Genomic DNA, 27,858 nt, shown 5'->3' with positions numbered 1-27,858 from the left:
ATTTAAAAAATAAAAAATAAAAAAATAATAAAAAATAAAAGAGTTAACAGTCATAGGACCAGAACAATTGTGCATATTATTGTAGGGTGATCTGAGGAACTCTGGAAGATCATTATGTAAAATAACAACCCTAGTTATGCTCCTACCACCTTGTTTTAAATGCCTATATTTGCAATGTTCTGGGCTCTTTGCTACAGTTATTTATTTGTCTTTTTTGTTTTGTGTTTTTCTAGTAATCTGTTTTGTTTTCCCTTATAATACAGAAAGGATAGGTATACATGTAGGGCTTGTACATTTGAATACCTTCTCCTAAACAGTTTATAAGAACTGATTATGAGCCAGAAGCTGGAGAGTCTGAGCCAAAGGCTTCAGGATCTTGCCACAAGCCTGCATGAGGGCTTAGCACCTGAAGGCAGGAGGCAAAGCCCAAGGTGAAGACAAGGATTAAAACTCCTCCAAAGAGAGCAAGCCAAAGCATCTTCAAAGAAAAAATGGTGGAAATGCTACTGAAGAAAAGTAGATGCAAGTAGTCTCTTTAAGTCTGATAGCATGATGGATTTGGGGGGTTTTCAAACATCAAATCGGCCTCTACACCTGAAACAAATCCAACTTAGTCCAGCCCCCCACTTCCTGCACAACTCCACTCAGCACTGAGGGATGCCACACTGCTCCTTGGGTCCAGGCCCACGTCCAGTGGATGCCCAGATTCAGGACACCTTCTGGCCCATTGGGGACACTCTCTACCTCCTGGACCTAATACTGCCCTTGATCTTTGGCTCCCACCTTTTCTCCCAGAACCTTGGACTACAGTGGATTAACTGTGCTAGCATGAGGGGAGATTCAGTAACTGCCTCATCCAAACAGAAGATCTCAGCAGGCTCCAGCCAATGTGGTGAATATGACCCTAAAATAAAGGTGCACAGTGAGTAAATAGGGCCAGTAGTAAATCTTCCTCCAACTAACTATAAGACCTGGTGAATCTGTCAAGAGTGTGGGTGACTCCTTCCTACACACAGAAAACATCAGGCAGGGTGAGGAGGATGCCAATAAGGACTCCCCCAACTTGGAGAAAATCAAAAAGGCTTATGAGACACATAGGCACACAATAGGAACATAGTAGGGTCTCAGCTGACACAAACACTTAAGACAGGGAGATTTGGTGACCTGTAATAACCTGAAAATGTAGTAATAGCAGGAATTAAAAGTTGACCTACATCGATACTACTAGGCTTGTCAGCCCAGGAAGAATATAAGACTCACCCAACAGGCCCTGCAGTGGGAAGTCAGGTGACTGTCACACCTATTCATTGGAGGACCCAGAAATTGGACAAACATCAACCTTACATTCAGACCCCAAGATACACACTAACTACAGTTGATACTAGTGAGACTGAAGGACCAAATATTAACTCAAAAGAGGACAATGGCAAAGCAAAAAAGCAAAATGCAATCTCAAACGTCTAGCCCACCAGGAGCAAGCGGAGGAGACAGTGAAATACAGGACTTCAAAAATAACACACCAGAAATCTATGAAAAGAAAGCAAGTGAATGGGTTTGTCCTTGTTTGTTTGATTTTACTAACCGTGATGGTATGAACAGCTAATTTGAGGGAAACAAGTCATTATAATAGCCAGTACTGGTACAATATCATCTTACTATTAAGTCCTACCATGCTTTTGCTCTTCTGTTTCCTTTGGCTATATCATGTTGTACCTTACTGGATTGTATTATGTGTGAAAGTACAAACAAATTTTCTATGGAAAATGAGATAATATAGTAGCCATTGTTTGTTTTCTATTATTTGGTTCTGAATGCCCTGTGATACTCCCATTCTCCTGAATGTTTTTATACTGTTTTGTTATGTTTGATACTATTGTATATGAAGTTATGCTCAACTATTTCAAAGAAAGAGACATTGTGGTAGTTACTGTTAATTAGGGGTTGTCTTCTAGTGAAATTCTGTGTTGTTTACATTGTACTGTTCTGATCTGCTTTGTTATGTTCTGTTTTGTCTTAATCTCTTTAAAATAAAAAATAAAAAAGAAAGCAAGTGAAATAAAAAAAACAACTCTGCGAGGCTATAGAGTAAATCAAATTAGAAGTACTGTCTCATAAAAATAACAACTTTAGTAAAGGAGTTGCTGAGCACAGCGAAAGAGGAAATAGAGAAAAAAGTACAAGAGCATGGGAAACTAATTGAAACCTTGAATGAAAAATAAAGGAAACAAGCAGAATTCATGAAACAAATGCAAAGGGACATCCATGAAACAAAAAGTTCTATTCAAAGTTGGCAGAATCATTTAAATGAAGCTAGATAAGATAGATAATAGAAGATAGAAGATAGATAAGAGGAAAAAGGAACATGGTTTCTTCTGAATTGGGGAAGGGATCAAGAGATGACAGAAAAGGAGAGGGAAAGGGGATGTAAATAGGAATTCAGATGTGCCATGCACATGAACTAATTCCACACAAGTTATGTAACACATACTTCAGACATTGACTAAATATATATGTGTGAGTGAGTGTGTGTGTGTGTGTGCCAACAGTGCAATGAAGGAAAGATGAAAGAAATAGGGATGTAGACGTATAAGAAATTGGAAAGAGGATTTGGAAATACTCAAAGGAAATATTAACTGGAGAAAACAGATCAAATTATCACAATTTGTGTCCTCCCAAAATGAATGTAATTATTATCTATCATAAAAATTCATGAAAAAAATTAAGAACATAAATGTATGGCTCTCTTTGAAAATAAAAAGAACTTAACAAAATGTATTAGTTTTTTTCCAAATGTAGTAATATACAAGTAGAAGATGGCATACTAAAAATTAGCCAAAAAATGAGCTTGCCAAAGGAAAAGCAAGACAGCATAAATTAAACAATCAATTATAAAGCATAATACTATACATTGCAGCTTTAATGAGAACAAAAATTTATAATGACACTCAAAGTGAAAAGGTGATCATTATCATTGATATCATACTGTAAAAGAAAAAAATTCATCTTAATTGAAGGCTCATATTGTCATCTATTTTCTGATGGAAAAGTAGTGTAGATGTAACACACACCCTTTAGGTACTTAAGAAAAACGTTGGTATAAACTTAGAAAGACCTCTTTCTTCTGGAATGCATTGTATATTTCAATCCATGCAAAGAATTTCTTCCTGGTTGTAACAAGATAATATAACACTTAGGGACAAAGATGCAGCCCAGCAGCCCTGCACTGGAAGCCAAGATGGAGAAGACCTCCATGGCCACCATCACCTTCCCCTTGCTGCTGTGGTACACAGGGAGGAAGGTGACCCACACACTGCAGAACACCAGCATGCTGAACGTCAGGAACTTGGCTTCATTGAAGGTGTCAGGCAGGTTCCTGGCCAGGAAAGCCACAGTGAAGCTGAGCAGGGCCAGGAAGCCCAGGTATCCCAGGACACAGTAGAAGGCAGTGAGGGAGCCCTTATTGCACATGATGATGATGTGGCCATGTTCAGAGTGTGCATCTGTGTCCACAAATGGTGGATTTGTCCCCATCCAGACTCCACAGAGAGTGAGTTGGATCAGGGAGCAAATGGGGATGATGTAGTTTGGTGCCCCTGATACCAGCAACTGCCTCATCTTTCTCCCTGGAGCAGTGACCTTAAAGGCTAGCACAACAGTAATGGTTTTGGCCAAGACAGTGGAAACAGCCACAGTGAAGACAACTGCGAATGTGGTCTGCTGGAGGATGCAGGTGGCTGTGTTGGGACGGCCAATGAAGAGCAAGGGGCAGAGGGAGCAGAAGGTGAGGGAGACGAGCAGGGTGTAGCTGAGAGCTCGGTTATTTGCCTTGACAATAGGAGTGTCTCTGTGCTTCACAAAGAGTGAAAGAACTGCAGCTGTTAGAATAGTAAAACTCAAGGCTGTGCCTGCCAGGATCTTCCCTGAGAGGTCTTTGTAATCCATAAATGTGATAGATTTTTGGACACAATTGTTTCGCTGACTGTTCGCATACTGATGATCTGGACACTTTATGCACTGTTCTGCATCTATTGAGAAATGTACTTATCAGCTCAGCTTAGTATATCTCTATCATTTACAGTATATCTTAGTATCTTAGTATACTAGTATATCTCTATATATACTAGTATATACTATACTAGTATATCTTAGTATCTTAGTATATCTCTATCATTCTCACTGCAATAACTGAACTGAATAATCCTTATGTCTGCAATGTTTTTTAATTCATAGATATTTAGTGATAGAATATTACATATGGAGGAACTTCCAATTAATAATGTTCATCTTTATGGTCTACTGAATAGTATGTTTTTAGTAAACTGGTATTCATATAAGATATTTTCCATATCACAAAACACTCTAAAATGGATCTATCAAATTTGATCTGTAAGTGATGCCTTCATAATATGGTCAGTGGACTAGTGCTAATTGAGAAAACATGTTGATGTACTAAGTTCTATGAATACAGAAACTCTGATTCCTGGCTGCCTTGACATAAGCAGCTTTCTCTTTGATAGGCCTTTCCACCATGACTCCTCACATTGGAGTTAGCGGTATATGGCCTGAATACACTCAAAATTAAAAACCAAGAAGTTCTCAGCTCTCAGTAGGATAATGGCAGCCAGAGGGAGTGAGATGCCTTCATCCCCAGGAAACCTCCGCAATGGCAGAGAGAGCCTAGAGATCTAGAGAACTTGAAAATTACTAAAGTTATATATTCCCTTGACTAAATTTGAACTCCTGGATTGCATCCATTAGCCTCATCCACCATCCGATTTTGAATCCATTAAGTGTTCATTTTTCCACAGCACAGGGACGCAGTTGCTGTGACTGAATGACATACCCACCTGAGTGTAGATGAGGCCAAAACCTGAGGAAGAAAAGGTAAGCATTGAGAGTGGGAAGCTCTATGGAGAAACAATAGGCTGGGTCACCACTATCAGCCCCAAGAAAAGCCCATACATGTTGTAAATTGCAAAACCAGTAAGGGATTTTACTCCAAAAGTGACTCTTTCCATGTGGCAGGTTAGAGTTGAGGAAGAAACACAGCATCACCCATCAAATGTGAGATTGTTCAATCAGAAGCCATTTTGAGAAGGAGTTAATTGTTCAAGACTGAGCCACAGAACAATTTCACTTTAGGGTTTGTAGTGTTAACCTCCCACAGTGACTGATTTATGACAGCCCCAAAAGACGGACAAGGAGATATGCACACTAGACATAGACACTTTGAGAAGTTCCAACTCAGTGCAAAAAGGACACAGAGTCATGTTCTCCATGCTGAGAAATCAAGTCAGCATGTGTGGCTTTTAGAGGTGGCTGAAAATCAAATAATTTCATTAACCCAAGTGAACAGCTGAAAGATTAGATATCTGATTGCTTCCCCCCATCTACCAGCAGAACCAGGGATGAGCATTGCTTCAATTGATGTCAAGCCTCAGGTCTAAATAGGCAGAGGGCTCTCTGGAGCAGAGAGGGCATCTTATAAATCCACAGGTTATACAGGTAGACAGAGAAAACCATGACTTGCTTGATGCCAAGACTGAAGATTCTGGAAAGAAACCACTCATTCAAAAACTCAGAAGAATTTTTCATTGGACTCATGGTTTATTTTCCTTTGTTTTTTAGAGATTTGAGCATATTACTTTTTTCTTTTTTGAGTCATTTCAATTACTTATTAATTTTTCTTTTTTACCTTATTTTGCATTTTTTCTTTTTCTTCTTGTTTGTTCTTCTTCATACTTTTCCATAATGCTGCTAATGTCCTCCAGCTCCTTAATGTCCTTTATCCAGCATTTTTCCTGCTCATCTTCCACTGCTTAATTTTTCATGTTTTAGTTCTTTATTCTCACATTGCCCATATCATTTTGTTAGTATGGCCATTAAACTTTGTTAGTTCTCAATTAATGTTGTGCTCTTACTTTTGAATTTATTTCCATTGTAGTTGCAGTTATAGTGGTTGCATTTGGTATACACTTACTATATTTTTAATATTTGCTTTGACTTAATGTTTATATTATAGTTATAGATTTCTTTTCTTTCATTAAGGGTGGTAAATTATTGATGCTTATGTTATGTTGATATCTACTTTGATTTTGATGATATTGTTGTTGCTGATTTTGTTACTATTTCCAGAGTAGCAGAGTTTTTGCTTTCAACTAAATTTCAATGTATGCCAATACTGATGTTTCTGATGTTTTACCTAAAATAGTGCAATCCATTCTCAGAGAACTGGCTGGTGGGCCAATTACACTATACACTTCCATCCCAAAGTAACACAGATAGTTGAATCTTGGGACAGAGGCAAAGGCCGATAGTTAGCATTCCTAGAGTGCAAAATGTAAAGCAGACTCAAACTAAAGAAGTCCCCATACTAACAAAAAACTCTTTCCACTATAATCAACCTACAAATCTCAGAATGTGAACACACACACACACACACACACACACACACACACACACACATAAAGGTAGAGGAAATCAAAGCCTCACAGCCTAATTATTGAAAAGAACAAAGGAGATTAGAAAACATATCATTATGATCCTTGGCAAGTACTAAAATAGTATACATAACAGATAATGGACAGAACTTAAAAGTGATTGGTAAGACTTCTGGAGAACATGGCAGATAGTTAACAGCAGCTACAGAGGCTCTCTAAGATAACCAGCTTGCATCCCAGGAATGGTGTGGTGTGAAGAGTCCTAAGCAAGGGGAGATATAACCTGCCAACCCAGGAAAAACTAAGCTGAGAAAAACCAACTAGAAATGCAATCCTGGTGCTATAACTGGAACAGATAAAATCTCAGCCTTGAAACTGGAACCCACGCCTCTGGAAATCATGATTTGAATTTCCTGCCACCGCTGCTGTGTCTGAATTGGCACAGCAGGGACAGACACAAAAGCTCTGAGAGTGGGCACAGAATTGAGAGTGGGACTGGCAGGGAGATCTGCATTGACCTGCAGTGAGTGAGAGGAATGGGGACCCTTCCATAGAATAGGAGGCTCCAAAAGAGAACATTCTGGGACCAGGCAGACTAGTCAGAATAAGATGCTGCAGTGACTTTACTCACATATTCCTATCTCAAGCAGGATTGGTGGGGAGCACTTGGGATGGGTGATGCCGAGGACTAAGACCCAGTAGGCTAGCACAAACCGGGACCAAGCACCTGGCAGTGCACCCTAGCAGTGAAGCCTTCAGTAGGTTACCCTGTAAGGGTGGGCTCAGCAGAAGCTGCCCAGGTCTGTGTCTCCCTAGTACACTGCAGTGGGCAGGAACACCTAGCTGGTGCAATTCAAACAGACTGTAAGAGACAAAAAAAGAAACTTTCTTATATATGCTCCTCTTACATATGCTCTTTCTTATATATGCTTGTATGTAAGGAACAAAAAGTATGGGAAAAGGGAACAACAAGAAAGGGTCCTCGGCACCAAATCCTGATAACACTGATCCAGGAAAGGTAAATGCAAAGGTGAATGAGAACAGAAAACATGCAATATCACACATGGCACCAATAGACATAAAGCGATATCTCTGGAGCCTCATAGATGAGTTCAAAAGTGAAGTATTTAATAAAATAAAGCAAGATATAAGTAGAATAGTTAGAGAAATGCTAAGCACCATCCAAGAAAAAAAGATGGTGGAATAGAAAAACAGAAAAAAAGCAGAGAATTGTTTGTGTGTGTGTGTGTGTGTGTGTGTGTGTGTGTGTGTCTGTGTGTGTCTTTTTCCTTTTTATTGGTACCAGGGATCGAACTCATGACTGCCTGCTTGCAAGGCAGGCACTTATGCCACTGAGCTAAATCCCCAGCCCCAGCAGAGAATTGTTTGAAGGAAGAAATAGAGAAAACATAGAATACGTGATGCAGGTTCAAAGAGATTACCAGGAAACTAAAAACTCTACTGAGATCTGGCATAACATCTTGAAAGAAACTAAGGATAGATTATCTGACCTGGAGGACAGATTTGTAATGTGAGAGCATGAGATGAAAAATTTCGTAAAAAAAAAGGAAACAAAGAGCAATAATACAAAGTATAGAAGATGATAAGAGGATCTATAATATAAGGATTAAGAATGTAAAAAAAGAAGTAGGGACACAAACAAATGAACTACAAAGGCTATTCACAGAAATAATCCAGGAGAATTTCCCTAATTTAGCAAAAGGTAAATACACTCAGATGTATAAGGCATATGAACCCAGCCACCTACAAACCAACCAGAACTACAACCAGGCATATAATAATCAAAATTACAGAAGTCCAATATAAGAACAGAGTATTAAAAGTCATCAAAGACAAGAAACAGATCACTTACAAGGAAACACCCATCAGAGTTTCAGCAGACTTCTCAGCACGAACCATCAAATCATGAAGAGCATGGGAGGAAATAATTCAAGCTTTGAAAGATAATAACCTCCAGCCAAGATTGATATATCCTGCACAACTGTTCCTAGAAATTGATGGAAAAACAAGGTGCTTCCAGGACAAAGAGAAGCTAGGGGAATTTCCAACCACCAATTCAGCTCTACAGAGAATACTGCAGGACATTCTAAAAGAGAAATATACCAAGATTCCAGAAACAGTGGCAGAGAGGCCTCAATGAATGCAGCACAAAGTGAAACAAAGAAGGCAAATTGACAACTAATGACAGAAAAAGAGCTCAACAGAAATGAGGCAGAGAAGGTTGGATGGCATGAACAGCTATTTTAGAGGAAACAAGACATCATAATAGGTAGTGCTGATTTAGTATCATCTTGTTTTGAAGTCCCATCAAGCTTTTGTTCTTCTGTCTCCATTGGTCTTAACATGTTGTATCTTATTGGATTTTATTATATGTGATAATACAAACAAAAACTTTGATAGACAGGAGATTATACAGAGACCATTGTTCATTTTCTGTCAGTTGATTCTAAATACCCTGTAATACTGTCATTCTCTTGAATAGTTATACATTGTCTTGATTTGTTTTACACTGCAGTATATGAAGTTATACTCTAAGATTTCAAGCTAAGAGACACTATGGTAACTACTTTTATGTTGGGATTATCTTGTGGTGAAACACTATATTGCTTAAATGATTATGTTTTGACGTATGCTGTTTTGTTGTTATTTCCTCTTTTATTTCAGTCCCCTTTTTTATTATTTATTTTTTTATTTTTATCTTTTTAATTAAGTGAAAAATAAATAAAAATACTAGGATATATTATAGTAATGCACTTTGATTTTCTATTATATTGATATTGATATATGATTATATTGATATTTGATATATGATTGATATTGATATTTGATTTTCTATTATATTGATATATTATATCATATTGATATATGATTTCTATTCATATTGATATGAAAGCCTGTATTGCTCTTACCATCTTATTTGGACTGATTTTCCTCTATTCTGTTTTGCATGATAGTACCAAGTTCAAGAGTATAATAGGCCACAACTGTGAAGACAATAAGATTCATTATGATGCCCATTCTGGTTTGACTACTATCTTCTTTTGAAGTTCTGCAATGTCTCCAAGGTTTTGGTTTTATTGGTTTTGTTCCTTACTGTTTTGTTCAATTTTATTATAACTGATGATATAGGCAATTCTTTTTAAGATAGCAAGAAGCATTATGGTAACCATTGTTGATCACCTTGTATTTTGTTTTACTTTGTGTATTATATCCATCCTTTTGATTTGACTGACTCTGTTCTGTTATGTCAAATTTGGTTTAATCTCTTCAAAAAGAGTAGTAAGAACTGTAGGAGTGATAAAACCCAAAATGTATAAAGGCCATTGTACAAAACAGAGGAAAAGAAAGTTCTCTAAAGAATATAACCGCAGGTATATTTATTTTTTTTTAAATTTTTTATTTAAAGAAAAGGAAACAAAAGAATACATGGAGATTTTTTAAAAGGGTAGAAATGATACAAACTTACAGAAAAACAAACGGTAAGAAATTGCTGGTTGATAAGTTACACATTGTCATCTTAGAAGTAGCTGTTCATGTTATGGAATTGAAGCATTTAGAATTACATTCATAAAGTGACACTACAAACCCTTCTGCTCTATGATCGAACAAGAGCTCAGTAACATGGTTATCAGTCCTACACATTTGTTTTACTTCTCAAAGAGGGTAAGATTAAACATATCAAAACAGAACATAGCAGTTAAAAAAACAATTTAAAGAAATACAGATTTCATAGGAAGCCCACTGGAGATCTTGATTGTCTATCTAACTGTCTCTAGTTTTTTACAAATAGTTGTCCCCTTCTTCATCCACCTTATATACTTAGTGTATATTATAGAACTAATCAAATCATTGAAGACTTTTTAGGTCCTCAAGTACCAAATTAGGGAAGACAATAGTAACTACCAACTCATCTCTCCTTCTCTTTGTGATAGCTGTCCCCATCTCTACATATGCTGAAATTGAACTCAAGAAACCAGTCCAATGTCATTCTAATCAGCAAACATTAGTATTGCTAGAATTTCTATCATAATGCTACTAAATTAGCCTCGAGTTTCCTAGTGTCTCTTCCTCAGAGTATCTGTTCATTACATCTTACATTATATAATCTATTCCCATAAATAATTAAAAAGAAAAAAAGAACCCATGTGTGAATTTCCACATATATATCTATCCTCTCTGTGTTATAGGGAATACCAAGTCATAGCAAGCCAGCAAAACAATTTCCTAGAAAAACATGCAATGGATAAAACATTTAAGACCACAATATAGATGATCTTCCATAGTTACTATGTTTCCTCTTGTTATTTTCAATAGATTTGACCACCACACTGGCTTATTATAGTTAAATATAGTATCACCTATTTTTATAAAAACTTAACTTTGGCAGCATTGTAGGGTTTGGAAGCTGTTACTAATTAATACCAGTATGGATATTCTTTACAACTTGTCATCCTCAGAGTAGTTGCCTCTACTTTTAGGGTTGATACTGACAAGCATACCAATTTCAAATAAAATCAGCCATGGTCAACCCATAGTCTTACGATTCAGATTCAATTAAGATCAGTCATAGTAAGACAATTTAAGTATTATAGGATTTCAGTTTAAGTTAATAGGAAAGTAAGGATAGTTACCATGGTATAGCCTGCTATTTTTGGGTCAAGATGTCTGTGTCCTCAAATCTGACATGAGCGGACAGACCAGAACAAATTAAATTCAATCTAAATATGGCACTAGGGCTACTGTGTCTTTTAAATCATTATACACCATTAGCAATGACCTCTGCTTTTTTTTTTAAATATAGTTTCAGAGCTGTCTCTACTAAAGACTAGCTTACCGTCTCTGCCTCATGTCTGCTACTCCACTTTTCTGCTATAATTTGTCCACCTTATTCCCTCATTCCATGGTCTGCCCCGTACACTGAGGCCTCTCTGCCACTGTAGCTGGAATCCTGATATCTCTTCCTCTCTTTCTCTGTAATGTCCTTCAGCGCTCTCTGTAGGGTTGGATTGGTGGCCACGAACTCCCACAGTTCCTCCTTGTCTTGAAAGTATCTTATTTCTTCATTAATTTTTAGAGAGAGTTTTGATGGATATATGAACTTTGGTTGCCTATTTTTTTCTTTCAGGACTTGGAATATTTCTCCCCACTCCCTTCTTGACTTAAGAGTTTGTGTTGATAAGTCTGCTGTTATTTTGATAGATTTCCCATTATAGGTAACCTGCATCTTTTCTCTGGCTGCTTTTAATATTCTGTTTTTTTGGTGGATTTCTGGGATCTCGATTATTATATGCCTAGGCGTAGATCTGTTTTGGTTGTAGGTAGCTGGTGTTCTGTATGCTTCTTTTATCTGGATATCATTTCTTTTTGCTATACATGGGAAATTTTGCTTTAATATCTCTGTGAATATTTTTTGTATTTCATTTTTGGATGTTCCTGCTTCCTCACTCACATTCTTTATTCTTAGGTTATGTATCTTTTTGTCATCTTCCAGTTTTAGAATTGCTTCTTTCTGGTTCCTTGTTATTTTTAAGAGGCTTTTTCTTTCACGTTCATATGTCCTAAATCTTTCTTCAAGTTTCAGAAGGCTATCTTTAGTTTCTGTCAAGGCATTTTGCCAATGTTCAATGGAGTTTTTAGTTTCCTGATATTCTCTTTGGATCTGTTTCATGTATTCTAAGTTATGCTTAAATTCTTCTTCAGATGCTTCTCTTTCTTTTCTGATTTCCTCAGTTCTTCCATCTGTGTTCTCTTGGGCGGGGCTTGTCATTTCTTTAATTAATCTCTTTATATCTTGCCTCACTTGGATCAGGAGTACAGCTTTAAATTCCTCTATGAGATCATGTAGGTACTTTTTAATTTCAGCTGATGCTGTGTCGAGTAGTGGATGGTTACTGTGCTTGTTCTCTTCGGTGTTTACTTCTCCTGGGCTTATTTTCTCCTGTTGGGCAGCTGGAGATTTTTTTTTATTTTTATCTCTTGTCATGTTTCTGGTTTCTTTCAGACTGTCCTGGAGTTCTCTGGCCCTCTCCGAATTGCTTAGGGCCTTTCAGAAGCGTGCTGGCTTGAGTTTTTGCTGTCCTCCCCAATTTGCTGTTATCTGGGGTAGGCTGGGATGCAGGGGCGGTACAGTCTAGTCTCTAGCCTCTGTGCCAGTTAGTTCCTAAATTAGGCTGTACTTTCTGGTTGTCACTGAGTTGTGACTATTTTGTATCCGCTCATTGGGCCCCAAGCAGAGGCTTGGGTTAGCCCCAGTATCTCCTGCCAGTTCTCTTTGTACCAGAAGCAGCTGACTAATGTCACTATGGCACAGGGTCCTGCCCAAATCTCAGCTGTTCTCTTCCAGACCTCTCTGTGTCAGGAGCACCAGCACAGCAGAACTGCCCAAACTCTGTATGAGGCTGAAGCCAACACGTACTCAGGCTCTGCCCAATTCCAAGATGCCTTCCACTAGCCCTCCCTACAGGGGGCTCAGTGACGCCACTGAGCTGTAGGTTCTGCCCAACTGTAAAATGGCTGCCACCAGACTCTGTGTTATTGATGTCCCCGTGGTGGCGGGCACTATCCCGTTCCAAGATGTTTTCTGGCCAACCCCGGCAGTCGCAGGGTCTCTAGTACTCACCAGGGTCCACGCCGCCCACCTTTCCCACGTTCCCAGCACAGCACTGATCGGTCAGAGATCCGCGCAGCGTGCACTCCCGGTACAGCACAGAATGGTCAGAAATCCGCGCAGCGCCTGGTATAGTGCGGAGTGGTCAGAAATCCGCGCTGCGTGCATTCCCGGTACAGGGTGGAACGGTCAGGAATCCGCGCTGCGTGCACTCCCGGCTCAGTGCGGAACCGTCGGAAACCCGCGCGGCGTGCCCTCCCGGCCCGGCGCGGAGCAGTCAGAAATCCGCGCTGCGTGCACTCCCTGTACGGGTGGAGGGGTCAGAAATCCGCGCTGCGTGCGGCCCGGCTCAGTGCGGAACCGTCGGAAACCCGCGCGGCGTGCCCTCGCGGCCCGGCGCGGAGCAGTCAGAAATCCGCGCTGCGTGCACTCCCTGTACGGGTGGAGGGGTCAGAAACCCGCGCTGCGTGCACTCCCAGCTCAGTGCGGAACCGTCGGAAACCCGCGCGGCGTGCACTCGCGGCCCGGCGCGGAGCAGTCAGAAATCCACGCTGCGTGCCCTCCCAGCACAGTGCGGAGCAGCGTTTGGCTTTGGAGCTCGAGAGTCTTTCACAATCTCCTCTGGTGTAGCTGGGCAGTCAAAAGCCAATACAGCTTTTCCTGTTGCGTCCATGGGTTAAACTGTTGATTAAAAGGCGCAGGATTTGCATCTTCCCGTTTTCAGCCTTCACAGTCTCAGCACGACTTTAAATCCTCCAGCTGCACTGTCTTGGTTAATAAGAATCGTTATCCATTTGTCTGGCCCTCTCCATGTTGTGATATTCTAGCTTTTAATATGATTTCTCCGGAGAGACTCTCCGCCCGATCCTCTAGTTAGCCGCCATTTTCTCCTCCTTCCCGCATGTATATTTAAGTGTATAAGACAGATAACCATATTACTGACTTTCATTGGATCATTGAACAGAACTGTTAGCAGTCTCACTGTTTGAAAGTCCACCTTATATGCTTTAATTTTGTAACTTGAACAACTATTTCTAAGATGACAATATGTAATCTATTAACTAGTGATTTCCTACTGTTTATTTTTTATGAAATTCTGTAGTACCTGTACACTTTTTCTGTTTTTTCTCCTTAAATAAAAATTTTAAAATGTGATTAGTAAGTTTATAGAATACATGATAAAATGATACCTCAGGTAAACAAAATGACTTTTTAAAAATGAAAAATCAGTTTAGCAAAGTATTAGAGTCCATGAAAAGATGTCAAGTAGATATCCAAGAGATTCAAAAGCCTGAGCATATGGGAGCAGAAGTGACCAGAACGAACAATTTCAGAACTAGAAGATATCCCTCATGTCAGTGACCTATTATTCAGAGTTACTTCAACATAGAGATCATGAAAAATGTGTTCCAGAAAAGCTGGATGACTAAGAAGACTAAACTTAGTTGAAATTAATGAAAAATGAAAAGACATCCCAAAAGCATTAAAACATTTTAACAAAATTAACAGCAGAAAGTGTTCCAAGTGTAGAGAAAAATTTAACTTTACAGACAAGTGAGGCATATAGAACTACAAGGAGACATCATCAGAAAAAAATATTACCATGACACATAGATTAAATCCCAGAAATCCAAAACAAAGACTGAATCATGATTTGTTAGATGAACACAACAGACCATTTATCAAGAAAAGTTTACTAGAATTTCGACAAGTTTCTCAACAAAAGCCTTAAAGGGTAGGAGAGCTTGGAGTGAATTGATTCACTCCACACACACAAAAAAACCTTCCAGCCCAGACTGATACATCTTGAAATGCTATCTTTCAAAATTGATGAAGAAATAAGATCTTTTCAAGACAAAATCCACCATGAGAAATTCATGTCCACAAATCAGCAATTGTAGTGAAAGACAATAAAACTAACATTGTCAGAGTCTTAGACACAATCCAGAGTGAGCAGTTCAGCAGAACAGAAAATAAGAGTGAATCAGCAACTACAGAATATTGTGTCACCAATAAGTTGATACTTCTCAGTAATAACACTGAATGTGAAAGGACTCAATTGTGCAATAAAAGACAGAATAGGAAACAAAACCTAATGTGAAAGTGTATAAAAGAAACACATTAAATCCTAACAGAAATTGACAGATTAAAAATTAAAGGAAATAAAATACTATCCCATGCGCTATAAACCCAAAAAGAAGAACGTATAACTATGCTCTTTTCACAAAAACTGAATTTCAAACAAAACTTATGAGAAGTAAAGGATGTTACTACATATTTTTTATTACTATTACATGGAAAGAGGGTTAGATATGGGAAGAGAGGAGGAAGAGTATAAAAGGAGAAGTAAAAAGGATGAAGAAGCAATATATATGTGAACCAATTTTACCAAAATATATGTAGTTGCTATGTATTGAAAAAATATATAATAAAATATTTTTAAGTATTGCACATGGCACTGAGAACAAAAAAATGTAAAGATCCCTGTATGTAAAGTGATCTACATGCAGTTTCAAAGACGATGGTAGTAATTAGTAAGACAATTCTATGGTGAACATAAAATTTAGATGCAGAGAAGGATTTTGTTGAGAAAATAATGCTTTCAATAATTCTATAAAATATGTCAAAAAATAAGTCATGATGACCCATACCTGTAATTCCAGCTATTTGGGAAGCTGAGAGAGAAGACCACAATTTTGAGGTGAATTTGGAAGTTTAGTTGGACCTCAATGTAAAATCTTAAAAAGTGGAGAATGGAAATCAGTGGTAAAAAATAATAATAATTAAATTCAATCACCAGTATTGTAACAAGTTCAAGAGAAAAGAAAATAAATCAAAGAAAATAGTTTAAGAGGCAGGGAGTGTGGCTTTTCAATATACAGACACACTGAATACAACAATAAGATTGGTAACTGAAAAAGAATTTTGTCTTCACTGTCCTCTTCAGGATATTTTTCCATTTCCTTGATTCATATGGGTAACACAAAAAGGTGAATTGGTCAAGAGGCAGCTCTTACCGGTGAAGTTGGCAATCTCATTCTCTGAACAAGGGCTGCAATCAAAACAACAGGCAGCTTTTCCTTCCTGGGTGACTTTTCTGAATCCAGGATCACAGCTCTCACTACATACAGATTGGGGAATCTGAGGAATGATATGTGTTAGTAACTGTTTTGAATTTTGTAATTTTTCATAAATAATATCAAAATTTGTATGAATACCAGTCAAACTAGATGATTGAATATCATTTGATAAATAGCATAAAGGATAAGAATATTTATGAAGCGTGATGAAATAAATATGTTCCCTACCTATTCATAAGAAAGTTGACAATAAAACCATTTGATTTAGAAGTGAGTTGTTAAATTTACATGCATGACCATTTTCTGAGTGAAAGAGGGAGATAGTAAGAGACTGAGGATAAAGAAAACTGATGCTCCATTCAAGTACTGTTGGGCTTGAGTTCTGTTTCCTACAGTTTAGGTATCATCTGCCTAAGTCAGCAAGAGGCTCCTGACAGTAAAGGAAGCAATCAGTTCTGAAATACACAGTGCAAATTAAATCAGTGGGGCCCTGTGGAGAGGTGAGACAGTTTCTCAGAGTGACACTGAGGGGATGGAACTTGGGGAAGGTTCGGAAAAGGCAGATCCCCAGAGAGGACAGGGAGCCAGGGCAAAGGGCAGACCACAGAGCAAGTAAGAAATACTCAGGAAAGGACATGAGAGCTAAAACTAGGGCTTCAGAGGAAACAAAGGCCTCATTAGGCTGGTGGAAGTTCCCTGCCCAGAAATAAGATGAAACAAGTTGAGAGACACCCAGCACCACCAAGCTTCTATTCATATCCCTCCGAAGGGTGCCTTGATTCCACTACTTTTACAACAGGTACAATTAGTGGTGCTTGCCGAGGTCTGCTTACTGCATAGCCCAAGTTCCAACAGGCCCACTTCTTAGTCAGTCTTCCCTGCTTGAAACCCTACAGGCTGAAATCAGCTTGGCTGAGTGGTAATCACTGTTGTGTATAAAAAGCCCTAACCAAAGATATCTCGTGGCAAGCATCTCAGGTCCCCTCCTGTGGTCAATTCCCTGGAGGCTTTCTGCTTTCAGTTTCTAATAAACACTTTCATTCAGTGTTTTTCAACTTTTTCACCTTCTAATTTTTTCTGGATCGAGAGAAGAATCCACCAGCCAAATAGGAACACCAAGGAAAGATGGGTGTCAAAAATCCCACAGTCAGGCTTTGGTTATTTATATTTAATGAAGAAAAGTATAATTAGGCTCAACTTACCTCTGTAACTTCTGTGGCCCATTCAATCAAATGATCAGATACAGACAAACGTTGACCATGCGAAGCATGTGGGGAAAATTTTCCTACTTTCACCCTAAGTCTAAGACCTTCAGGAAAATTCTGGAAGTTTAAAATGTCATATTCTGTTTCCAGTTTTCTTTTGTCATCCAAATTCACTTGGTCTCCAGTAGTACTGTTAAAGTGAATGTTCTTCAGAAAGGGGTGCAGCTAAAAGAGACATACCATCCCATGATGAAGTTGGTCTCATTATTAGGACTTGAAAACTGAAAAGGAAAATCCCTGAAATTCTTCAATGCCTATCATATAATTCAAGATTCTTATAGACATAATGATCTAAAACAAATGAAAACCTATGGAAGACTAAAACATAATGTCCCTAAAATACCAGAAATTTCAAGAGAAAATGTATTAACCAAGCTGATTGCAGCAAACAGTGTATGGGTGTTAGAAAAAAAATCTGTGTCCAAAATGTCCACATCCAATTTCTATAAGATTCTTCATAAAAGAATATAACAGAAAAATGAAATAATAAATACCATAAATAGCTGTAGAATTAAGTGAAAATTCAGGCAATATGTCCACTAGCATTCTTAGTACTAACTAGGTCATAAAGGCTATAATGCATTTGTTGTCCTTTAGGAACACTTCAGGAACATAAAGCGAACTTTAGCTCTGTCTTATTGAAAATGATAGGAAGATCATTTGCATATGGTGAAACACAAAACAATGATTGATTGATACCTTTTCATCTTTCAAATGGAGCCTTAAATTATTTGGTACTTTGATACTAGGAGATACTAAACTAATTGTTGTGAGCTCCATTTTTATGGCAATTTATGTCTTCTAATAGAAGAGAATTACCTGCCAGTGAGAAAATGCCATTCCTTCTCCATTATTCATTGATTGTATTTGTGCTATATGGAGAATCATCTCATGGAAGGCATGGGCCACAGCGTACACAGCATTGTATATATTGTAACTCACGTCACTCATTGCTGTGTCAAAGTGATTCACAGGCAGCCAAGCCAGAGAAGCATTGGGTGGACAGCTCCTCAATGAACAGCCAGAATCAGATAATGAGCAATGGAAATTCTTGAACCAATACAGAGAAAGGAAATTATTTTCTGGGTATCTGGAAGGATTAGCCCTTTGAACAAAATTTTTGAAACCAGGAATCTCCTCATGGTGATTTGAAAAAATGAGGGTCCCGTGGAATGAGTCAAGTATAAAATTTCTCCCCATCATGTCAGCATGCCATTGTGAGTTTGTCACCCAGACTCTCCATGTCACTAAATAGCCCCCTATATGAAAGTTTACATCACTTAGACTCTCACTATCATAGTAAATAATAGCTACATTTGCTGGTGATATTTCTCTGGTCTGGAAATTGTATTGAAAGTTTCCAAAAAAAGCACGAAGAGTAACTTCAATCATTTTTACAAATGCTACACAGATTCTGTTCCTGCCCATCTCTGCTCTCACATCTGAGAGAAACTGAAGACCTTTCTGACCTTCTGTGATGACCAGTCCCACCCAGGTCCAGGTGAAATGAAGCATCAAGGAGACCATGCCAAGGGCCAGAGTTGTGTCCTTGGAGGCCACCTGGTACAGAGAAGGAAACTGGCCACTGTCTTTCAGATTGGGATTGAAAGAGCCAAAAGTAAGCTAAAAGAGAACAAAATTAGAAACAATGTGAGGAAGTAAGATGACTTATAGCACAATTGCAGATTGAGAAGTGCTAAGCAATAACTGCAAGGCACAGATTTGTTCATCATAGCCTTTAATTATCTCAGAAACAAACCATTCAGAATCAGACCTAGAAAACATCCTTTCCTGTTTTCCCTACACAATCTTCTGTGTTGCAAAGCATTTAAGCAACTGGGAACTGGATCTAGAGTTGAAGCATGGCTTGATAGAATGAGTAAGGAATGGAAGAAGAAATTTGAGATGTGCTGTGTGCATGTACCAACACACCATACAGATGTAATCATTGCATACTGCTAACATGTACTACTAAGTAGGAACAGAAGGGGTGGGAAACCCACCAAGACTCTGTGTACTTATCTTTGAGCCCTCACCTTGAAAAAAATAATAAGCACAGTGTCCTCAATCATTAGTCAGATAACAATGGCACTAAAAGCATCAAGGACTTATACCTTCCCATCCCTCCCAGGCTCACCTGTGGAAACTTGTAGAGCTCCAGCAGAGGTCCAATTTGGGCAGCTGTTGCCCATGGTGTTCCCAGAAGCAGAACAATGGCCTTGCTTCCTCTCCCACAGGTATAATTAGGAATCTCACTCTGTCCTGTGAGCAAAGTGAGGGGGCTCTCCATTATCCACCAATGACCATGAAGAAAATTATAGAACTCATATCCCAAGGATACATTGGGTAGAAGGTGAAGATTTCTGTTAATCTCTTCAATGGCAAAAATGAAGGCCAGCACATTAAGGTAGTTAGTGTTCATTGGACTGTGTGGAGAACACAGAAGATTTTAGAGGAAAGATGAAATTCATAAATATATTCTAATCTTGGAAAACACCACTTATGAACAAAATGCTAATTTTCTCTCCTGAAAGTGATAGTATTATAAGGTTAAATTGGGGTAAAATTAAGATTACAGTACCTGTGTATATTTGTCATAAGTAAGATTAGCATTATTACAAAATTTAATATAAGAATTTCCCCATTCTTCTGCCATGTGAAGACAAAATTGCCACCCATAAACTCAGAAATACATGCACTCTCCATCTTTTCATATTTCACAATGTTAAAATTAAATTACCCTTGTTTAATTCAATAGTTTTGTTGTATGTTTTTACATAGAAACATGAGTTAAGAGATTATTCTAATTAATGATGAACATACAGGATTTTTATTGTCTTTGGAGGAGCTGGTTCATGGAAAGTCTTACAATTCATAAATATATCAAAAGCATATAATATGTGCTTTGACATTTTCTCTCTAATGTCCACATACATTGAAGAAGACGTTTTAAATCACAAAGAAAAATGTGAATAATAGATAAATACATTACACTCAGAGTGAGCTTTATAAATTTTATCTCAAGAATATATGAAATGGAGTGTCTATGCACCGTCCCGAGCCCTGGGTGTCTACAATCTTCACTCCCATAGGCCACAGAATTTCCCAGATTCCTGCCACACTTGACTGGCTCTGAAGGTCTTGGGCCTGCCTGTGCCACCTGTGGTGACCCTCTCTCATACCAGGGAAATTGGCAGCAGAAGGTGAGTGCCCGCACACCATCCAGAGGCCCGGGAGTCTAAGGTCATCACTCCCACAGGCCAAGGAACTTCCCAGATTCTTGCCACACTTGACTGGCTCCGAAGGTCTTGGGCCTTCCTGTGCCACCCCCAATAACCCTCTTTCAGTACAGGGAACTGAGCTGCTGGAGGCTCCACAGGTTTCAGGCCTGCCTAGGCCATGCAGTGAACTTCTCTCAGTCTGGGGAACTGGGAAGCTATAATCCCAGGAGCTGAAGTCATAGAATATGATTTCCAACAGGCTCAAGGGAAGCCTTGGAACAACACTTGAAACAGGGAAATATAGGAAAATGACAAAATGAAAGACCAAAATGCAATCTCAGACCTCCAACCCATCCTAAGAAACCTTAGGAGCAATGTACATAGAAGAAAATATATGCCATACACCTAAAATACCTGAAAAAAGAAGCAACTCTGGGAAACTTTAATGGAATTCAAACTAGAAATAATCTCCCAGATAAAAGAAGACATGATAAAAGTAATTAAAGAGATGCTAAACACATCTAAAGAAGATGTAGTTAAAATGTTAGAACAAAACAAAAAGAAAGACTCCCTGGATCAACAATTTAAGAAACAAACAGAACACATGAAGCAGATTGAAAGAGATATACAGGAAATGAAAAGTCCAATTGAAAATTGTCAAAACTGCCTCAATGAAAGTGAAAGATAGAATTTCAGAACTCAAAGACTAGATTGCAGTTAGCGAACAGGAAAGAAAAGATCTTTTAAAAATAACAAGGAATCAGAAAATAATAATTCAACAGCTGCAAGATAATGCAAAGAAAAACAATATGAGATTGATAGAGGTAAACGAAAAAGAAGGGACAACACAAAGGACATCAAGAGAAGATTTAGAGAAGTAATTGCTGAAAATTCCACAAACATGAGACTGGAAACCGACATCAGGATCAGTGAAGCATGTAGAACTCCAAATAGCCACAAGCAAAATAAAACTATACCAAGACATATAATAATAATCATCCCAGAAATCCAACATAAGAATAGAATATTAAAAGCTGTTAGAGAGGAAAAACAGATCACCTATAAAGGAAAACCTATCAGAATCACAACAGACTTCTTAGCACAAACAACAACATTAAGAAGATGACAGAGTGAAGCATTTCAGATCTTAAAAGAAAATGATTTCCAACCTAGACTGATGTACCCTGAAAAACTGTCCTTCAAAATCAATGTAGAAATAAGATATTTCCATGACAAAAACAGCTGAAGAACTTCATGATCATCAAGCCAACCCTGCAAAGAATACTGAAAGACAGTTTAGATACAGTTAGGAAAAAACCACTAAGCAAAGCAGACAATTAAACAGAATGGAAAGGTAAAGATGCAACAGTAGAAATATAACATATCAACAGTAAACCAGTATATAACAGTTAAAACCATTATAATGTAAATGGTCTCAATTCACCAATTAAAAGAAACAGATTGGCAGAACGGATCAAAAAACAACATTGAACCACATGCTGGCTACAAGAAACCCATCTAACCCAAAAGGAAACTCACAGACTGAAAGTCAAAGGATAGAAAACAATACTTCATGCAAGAGGAACCCAAAGTGTGGGAGTAGCGATTCTGTTTGCAGACAATGTGAGCTTCAAACCAAGAATGATCAGAAGAGATAAAGAAGGTCATTACATACTGGTTAGGGGAAAACTTCAAGAGGAAGAGATAACATTCTTAACTATATATGCGCCAAATTCTGGAGCACCCAGTTATACAAAGCAAGTATTAATAGAAATGAAAAACCAAATTAGTGATAACACAGCCATCACAGGAGACCTTAACATGCCACTGACACCAAGGGACAGATCAACCAGACAGAAAATCAGCAAAGAAATAACAGAACTGAATCACACCTGTGAACAAATGGACTTGATAGACATAGACAGAGTATTTCATCCAACAAAATCAGAATACACATTCTTCTCAGCAGTATATGAGGCATTCCATAAAACAGACCATATACTACCTCATAGAACATATTTAAGTAACTGCAAAAGAGTTGAAGTTATCCCATGCATGTTATCTGATCATAGTGCCATGAAATTTGAAATTAATGATAAAAAAACTACAGAAATCCCACAAACACATGGAAATTGAATAATACACTCTTGAACAATCAGTGAGTTGCAGGGGGAATTAAAGAAGAAATTAAGCAATACCTACAAGCAAACAAACATACAAATATAACTTACCAGAATCTGTGGGATGCAATGAAAGTGGTCCTCAGAGGAAAATTTATTGCACTGAGATCCCACATCAGGAAAACAGAATAAATACAAACACACAATATGATGGTACACCTCAAACATCTAGAAAAAGAAGAGCAAGTCAAGCCCAAAGCCAAAAGAAGGGAGGAAATTATATAAAAATCAGAGGAGAAATTAATACAATAGAGACTAAGGAAACAATCCAAAGAGTCAATGAATCAAAAAGTTGGTTCTTTGAAAGAACAAATAAAATTGATGAGCCCCTAACCTTATTTTAAAAAGGGAAAAATAAGCTAACCTTATTTTAAAAAGGGAAGAAAAAGATCAAATTCATGTGATAAGGAAATAAAAAGGCAAAATCACTACAGACTCTGTAGCAATACAGAAGATCATCAACAACTATTTCAAACCTCTCCTCTCATAGGTTTGATGACACAGAAGAAATGGACAGATTCTTAGAAACATATGAATTATCAAAGATGGATCAAGAAGATGTAAAATTGCTGAATAACCCAATTTCTGTTAATGAAATTGAAAATGTAATTAAGTCCTTACCTACAAAAGAGCACAAGCCCAGATGGATACACTGCACAATTTTACAAGAAATACAAACAAGACCTAATTGTGGCACTCCTCAAACTCTTCAATGAAATCAAAAGGGAAGCAATCCTTCCTAAGTCATTCCTGGACGCAAATATAACCGTAGTACCAAAACCTGACAAGGACCCAACTAGAAAAGAGAACTAGATGGCAATCTCCCTAATGAGCACAAATGCAAAAATCTTCAATAAAATATTGGCAAATAGGATGAAGCAAATCATCAAGAAGATTATACACCACTGTGAAGTGGGATTCATCCCAGGCATCCAAGGATGGTTCAACATACATAAAACAATAAACGTAATCCATCATATCAACGAAGCCAAAAGTAACAATCACATGATAATTTCTATAGATGCAGAAAAAGCTTCTGTAAGAACCTTACAGAAGGGCCTTGAGATTTAGCTCAGCGGCATAAGCACCTGCCTTGCAAGCAGGCAGTCGTGAGTTCGATTCCCGGTACCAATAAAAAGGAAAAAGACAAAAAAAAAAAAAAACACCAAAAGAACCTTACAGAAAATTAGAATAGATGGTCTTTTCCTCAATATAATAAAGGCCATCTATGACAAACCAACAGCCAGCATCATATTAAATGGCCAAAATGGCCAAAAACTGAAGGTCTTTACGTTAAAATCAGGCACAACACAAAGATGTTCTTATCACTACTCTTATTCAATATGGTACTGGAAATACTAGCTACAGCAATTAGACAAGAGAGAGAATTATAAGAGGGAAAGATAGGAAAAGAAGAAGTTAAGTTATTATTATTAGCAGATGACATATTACTCTACATAGAAGACCCCAAAACTCTATTGAAAGGCTCCTAGATATAATAAATAAATTCAGCAATGTAGCTGGATACAAAATCAATGTTCAAAAATCAATAGGTGCAGAGGAGGGGCTGGGCGGATCTGGGGCGCCTGCATCCACCTCCCTGTGGGTCTGGAGGACTGTGGACATCTCAGCAAGCAGGGGAACATGGCAGGTTTCAGAGGCCCCGCGGGCTGTGGTAAGTGCTCAGGTAAAAGAAGAAATAATAAAAGAAATGAAGGAGATTCTCAATATATCTAAAGAAAACACAGTTAAAAAACTGGAGGAACTAAACAAAAAGATAGAATCCCTAGATGAGCAATATAAGAAACAAACAGAATACATAATGCAGATGCACAGAGATATACAGGAAATAAAAAACTCCACTGAAATTTGTAAAAACCACCTCAATGAAAGAGAAGATAGAATTTCAGACCTTGAAGACAGGATTGCAGCTAGTGAATAGGAAAGGAAAGATCTTTTAAAAATAACAAGGAATCAGGAAACAACAATTCAACAACTGCAAGACAATGCAAAGAAGAATAACATAAGAATGATAGGGATTAATGAAAAAGAAGGAGACAACATAAAGGATGTCAAGAGGATATTTAGAAAAGTAATAGCTGAAAATTTCCCAAGCATGAGATCAGAAACCGATATCAGGATCAGTGAAGCATATAGAACTCCAAATAGTCATAACCAAAATAAAACTACACCCAGACATATAATAATCACCATCACAGAAATCCAACACAAGAATAGATTATTAAAAGTTGTCAGAGAGAAAAGACAGATCACTTATAAAGGAAAACCTATCAGAATCACAGCAGACTTCTCAGCACAAACAATAAAGTCAAGAAGAGCATGGAGTGAAGTATTCCAGATCCTAAAGCAAAATGATTTCCAACCTAGACTGATGTATCCTGAAAAACTATCATTCAGAATTGACGGTGAAATACAATACTTCCATGACAAAGAATAGCTGAAGAACTTCATGAACACCAAACCAACCCTGCAAAAAATATTGAAAGACAGTTTAGATACACAAAGGAAAAAACCACTAAGCAAAGCAAATAATTAAGCAGAACAGAAAGATAAAGATGCAACAGCAGAGAAATAACATGTCAACAATAAACCAGCATTTAACAGTAATAACCGTTCATGTAAATGGTCTCAATGCACCAATCAAAAGAAACAGACTAGCAGAATGGATCAAGAAACAAAATCCAACCATATGCTGTTTACAGGAAACCCATCTAACCCACAAGGATACTCACAGACTGAAAGTCAAAGGATGGAAAACAATACTTCATGCAGCAGGAATCCAAAAAAAGGCAGGAGTAGCCATTCTGTTTGCAGACAACGTGAACTTTAAACCAACAATGACCATAAAGGACAAAGAAGGTCACTACATACTTGTTAGGGGAAAACTCCAAGAGGAAGAGATAACTATCTTAAATATATATGCCCCAAACTCCAGAGCACCCAGTTATATAAAACAACTATTAACAGAAATGAAAACTCAAATAATTATCAGTAACACAATTGTAACAGGAGACCTTAATACGCCATTGACACCAAGGGACAGATCAACTAGACAGAAAATGAGCAAAGAAATAACAGAACTGAATCACACCTGCGAACAAATGGATTTGATAGACATATACAGAATGTTCCACCCAACAACATCAGAATACACATTCTTCTCAGCAGTACATGGATCATTCTCTAAAATAGACCATATATTAGCTCACAGAACATACTTACACAAATGCAAAAGAGTTAAAATCATCCCTTGCATGTTATCGGATCATAGCGCTCTGAAATTAGAAATTAATGATAAAAGATACTGCAAAAATCCCGCAACACATGGAAACTGAATAAGACACTCTTGAGTAATCAGTGGGTCACAGAAGAAATTAAACTATACCTAAAAGAAAATGAAAATACAGATACAACTTACTGGAATTTGTGGGATGCAATGAAAGCTGTCCTCAGAGGAAAATTTATTGCACTGAGTTCCCACATCAGGAAATCAGAACGAATACAAATAAATAACTTGATGCTACACCTCAAACAGCTAGAAAAAGAAGAGCAAGTCAAGCCCAAAGCCAAAAGAAAAGAAGAAATTATAAAAACCAGAGCAGAAATCAATGCAATAGAGACTAAGAAAACAATCCAAAGAATCAACGAATCAAAGATCCAAGCAGAAAACATACCATCAGTGGGCTGATATTGGGGAAGCAAATTTGTGATGCCTGATGCCTATTGTTATATTAGTAAGAATACATCAGAGAATACTTTTTATTTTAAAAATAAAAAATATTGATACAGAATTTCAAAACAAAATAACATGAGATTAACGCTGGATAATTTATTACATATTGTTATTTTCAAAATAGTTGTTCAGATTACAAAATGTAGGGATGAAAATAATCAAACAATTGAACAATGAAATATCAAACAGTTCTTTTCGAGGAAATAATAGAGATTAGCACTATTTTGTGTACATATATATGAGATATAGCTATAGATACATAGATATAGATATAGATGTATATACCCTTTTCCCTTTTTCCCCTATCCCAGACATTCTTTCCATTTGAGCAGTTTCTTTCCATTTTACTTTCACAATACCTATTACACACTTTGGATCAGAAGAAAAGACAGGTTCTTAGATAAATATCAATTACCCAACCTAAATCAAGAAGATGTAGAAATTCTAAATAACCCAATATTAGTTAATGATATAGAAAGTGTAATTAAAAACTTATGAACAAAGAAAAAGCGAGGTCCTGATAGATTCACACAGGAATTCTAAAGAAATTTAAGGATAGATTTAAAGTCAACACTCTTCAAAATCTTTAATGAAATTGAATGGAAAGTAGCACTAATTCATTTGTGGAGGGAACAATTACCATAATACCAAAACCAGAGAAAGACACAACCAAAAAAGAACTAAGGGCCAAGCTCACTAATGAACATACATGAAAAAATTCTCATTAAAACACCAGCAAGCAGAATGCAGAAAATCATCAATAAGTTCATACACCAGGACCAAGTGGGATTTGTCCCAGGAATTCAGGAATGATACAACAAATGCAAATCAATTTATATAAAAAACCATATCAACAGAGAAAAATCACATAATCATCTCATCAGATGCAGAAAAGTTTTGAGAAAGTCCCAAACTCATTCATGTTGAAAAATAAAATAACCTACAGAAAATCAGAATACCTGATCTTTACCTCGATCCGTTAAAAGCCATTTATGACAAACCAACAGCCAAAATCATGCACAAAATCTCAAAGCTTTCAACAGAATCATGAATGAGACAAGGATGTCTGTTATCAACACTTATATTCAATATAGTTCTGGAAATATTAGCCAAAGGAATTAGATAGGACAGACAAATCAAAAGGAATAAGCATAGGAAAAAAGTTATTAAATTATTATTTGCAGATGACACGATACTCTACAAAGAAAAAGTCCACTAAAAGAATTCTAGATTTAATAATGAATTTCCTTAGGGTAGTTGGATACAAAGTAAACACTCAAGAATCAATAG

At 37.5% G+C, this 27,858-nt stretch overlaps 1 protein-coding gene across 1 annotated transcript in view; it reads right to left on the bottom strand.

The window, feature by feature from the left end:
• Positions 1–3,102: 3,102 nt before the first annotated feature.
• Positions 3,103–27,858, bottom strand: part of LOC100719167 (vomeronasal type-2 receptor 116-like) — a 31,893-nt gene continuing 7,137 nt past the window's right edge. The window contains exons 2-6 of the mRNA XM_063229064.1: positions 19,551–19,839; positions 18,233–19,036; positions 17,351–17,578; positions 16,086–16,209; positions 3,103–4,025 (exon numbers count right to left, since the gene is read on the bottom strand). Of these exons, the coding sequence (XP_063085134.1) occupies positions 3,103–4,025; positions 16,086–16,209; positions 17,351–17,578; positions 18,233–19,036; positions 19,551–19,839 (2,368 nt within the window). The remainder of the gene's footprint in view (positions 4,026–16,085; positions 16,210–17,350; positions 17,579–18,232; positions 19,037–19,550; positions 19,840–27,858) is intronic.

Source organism: Cavia porcellus, unplaced genomic scaffold (genome assembly GCF_034190915.1).
Source record: "Cavia porcellus strain 051 isolate PalLab524CR breed Dunkin Hartley unplaced genomic scaffold, mCavPor4.1 scaffold_17, whole genome shotgun sequence".
NCBI classification, from domain to species: Eukaryota; Metazoa; Chordata; class Mammalia; order Rodentia; family Caviidae; genus Cavia; species Cavia porcellus.
The sequence above is the reverse complement of the archived record's forward strand: the minus strand, read 5'-3'. Positions and strand labels throughout refer to the sequence as shown.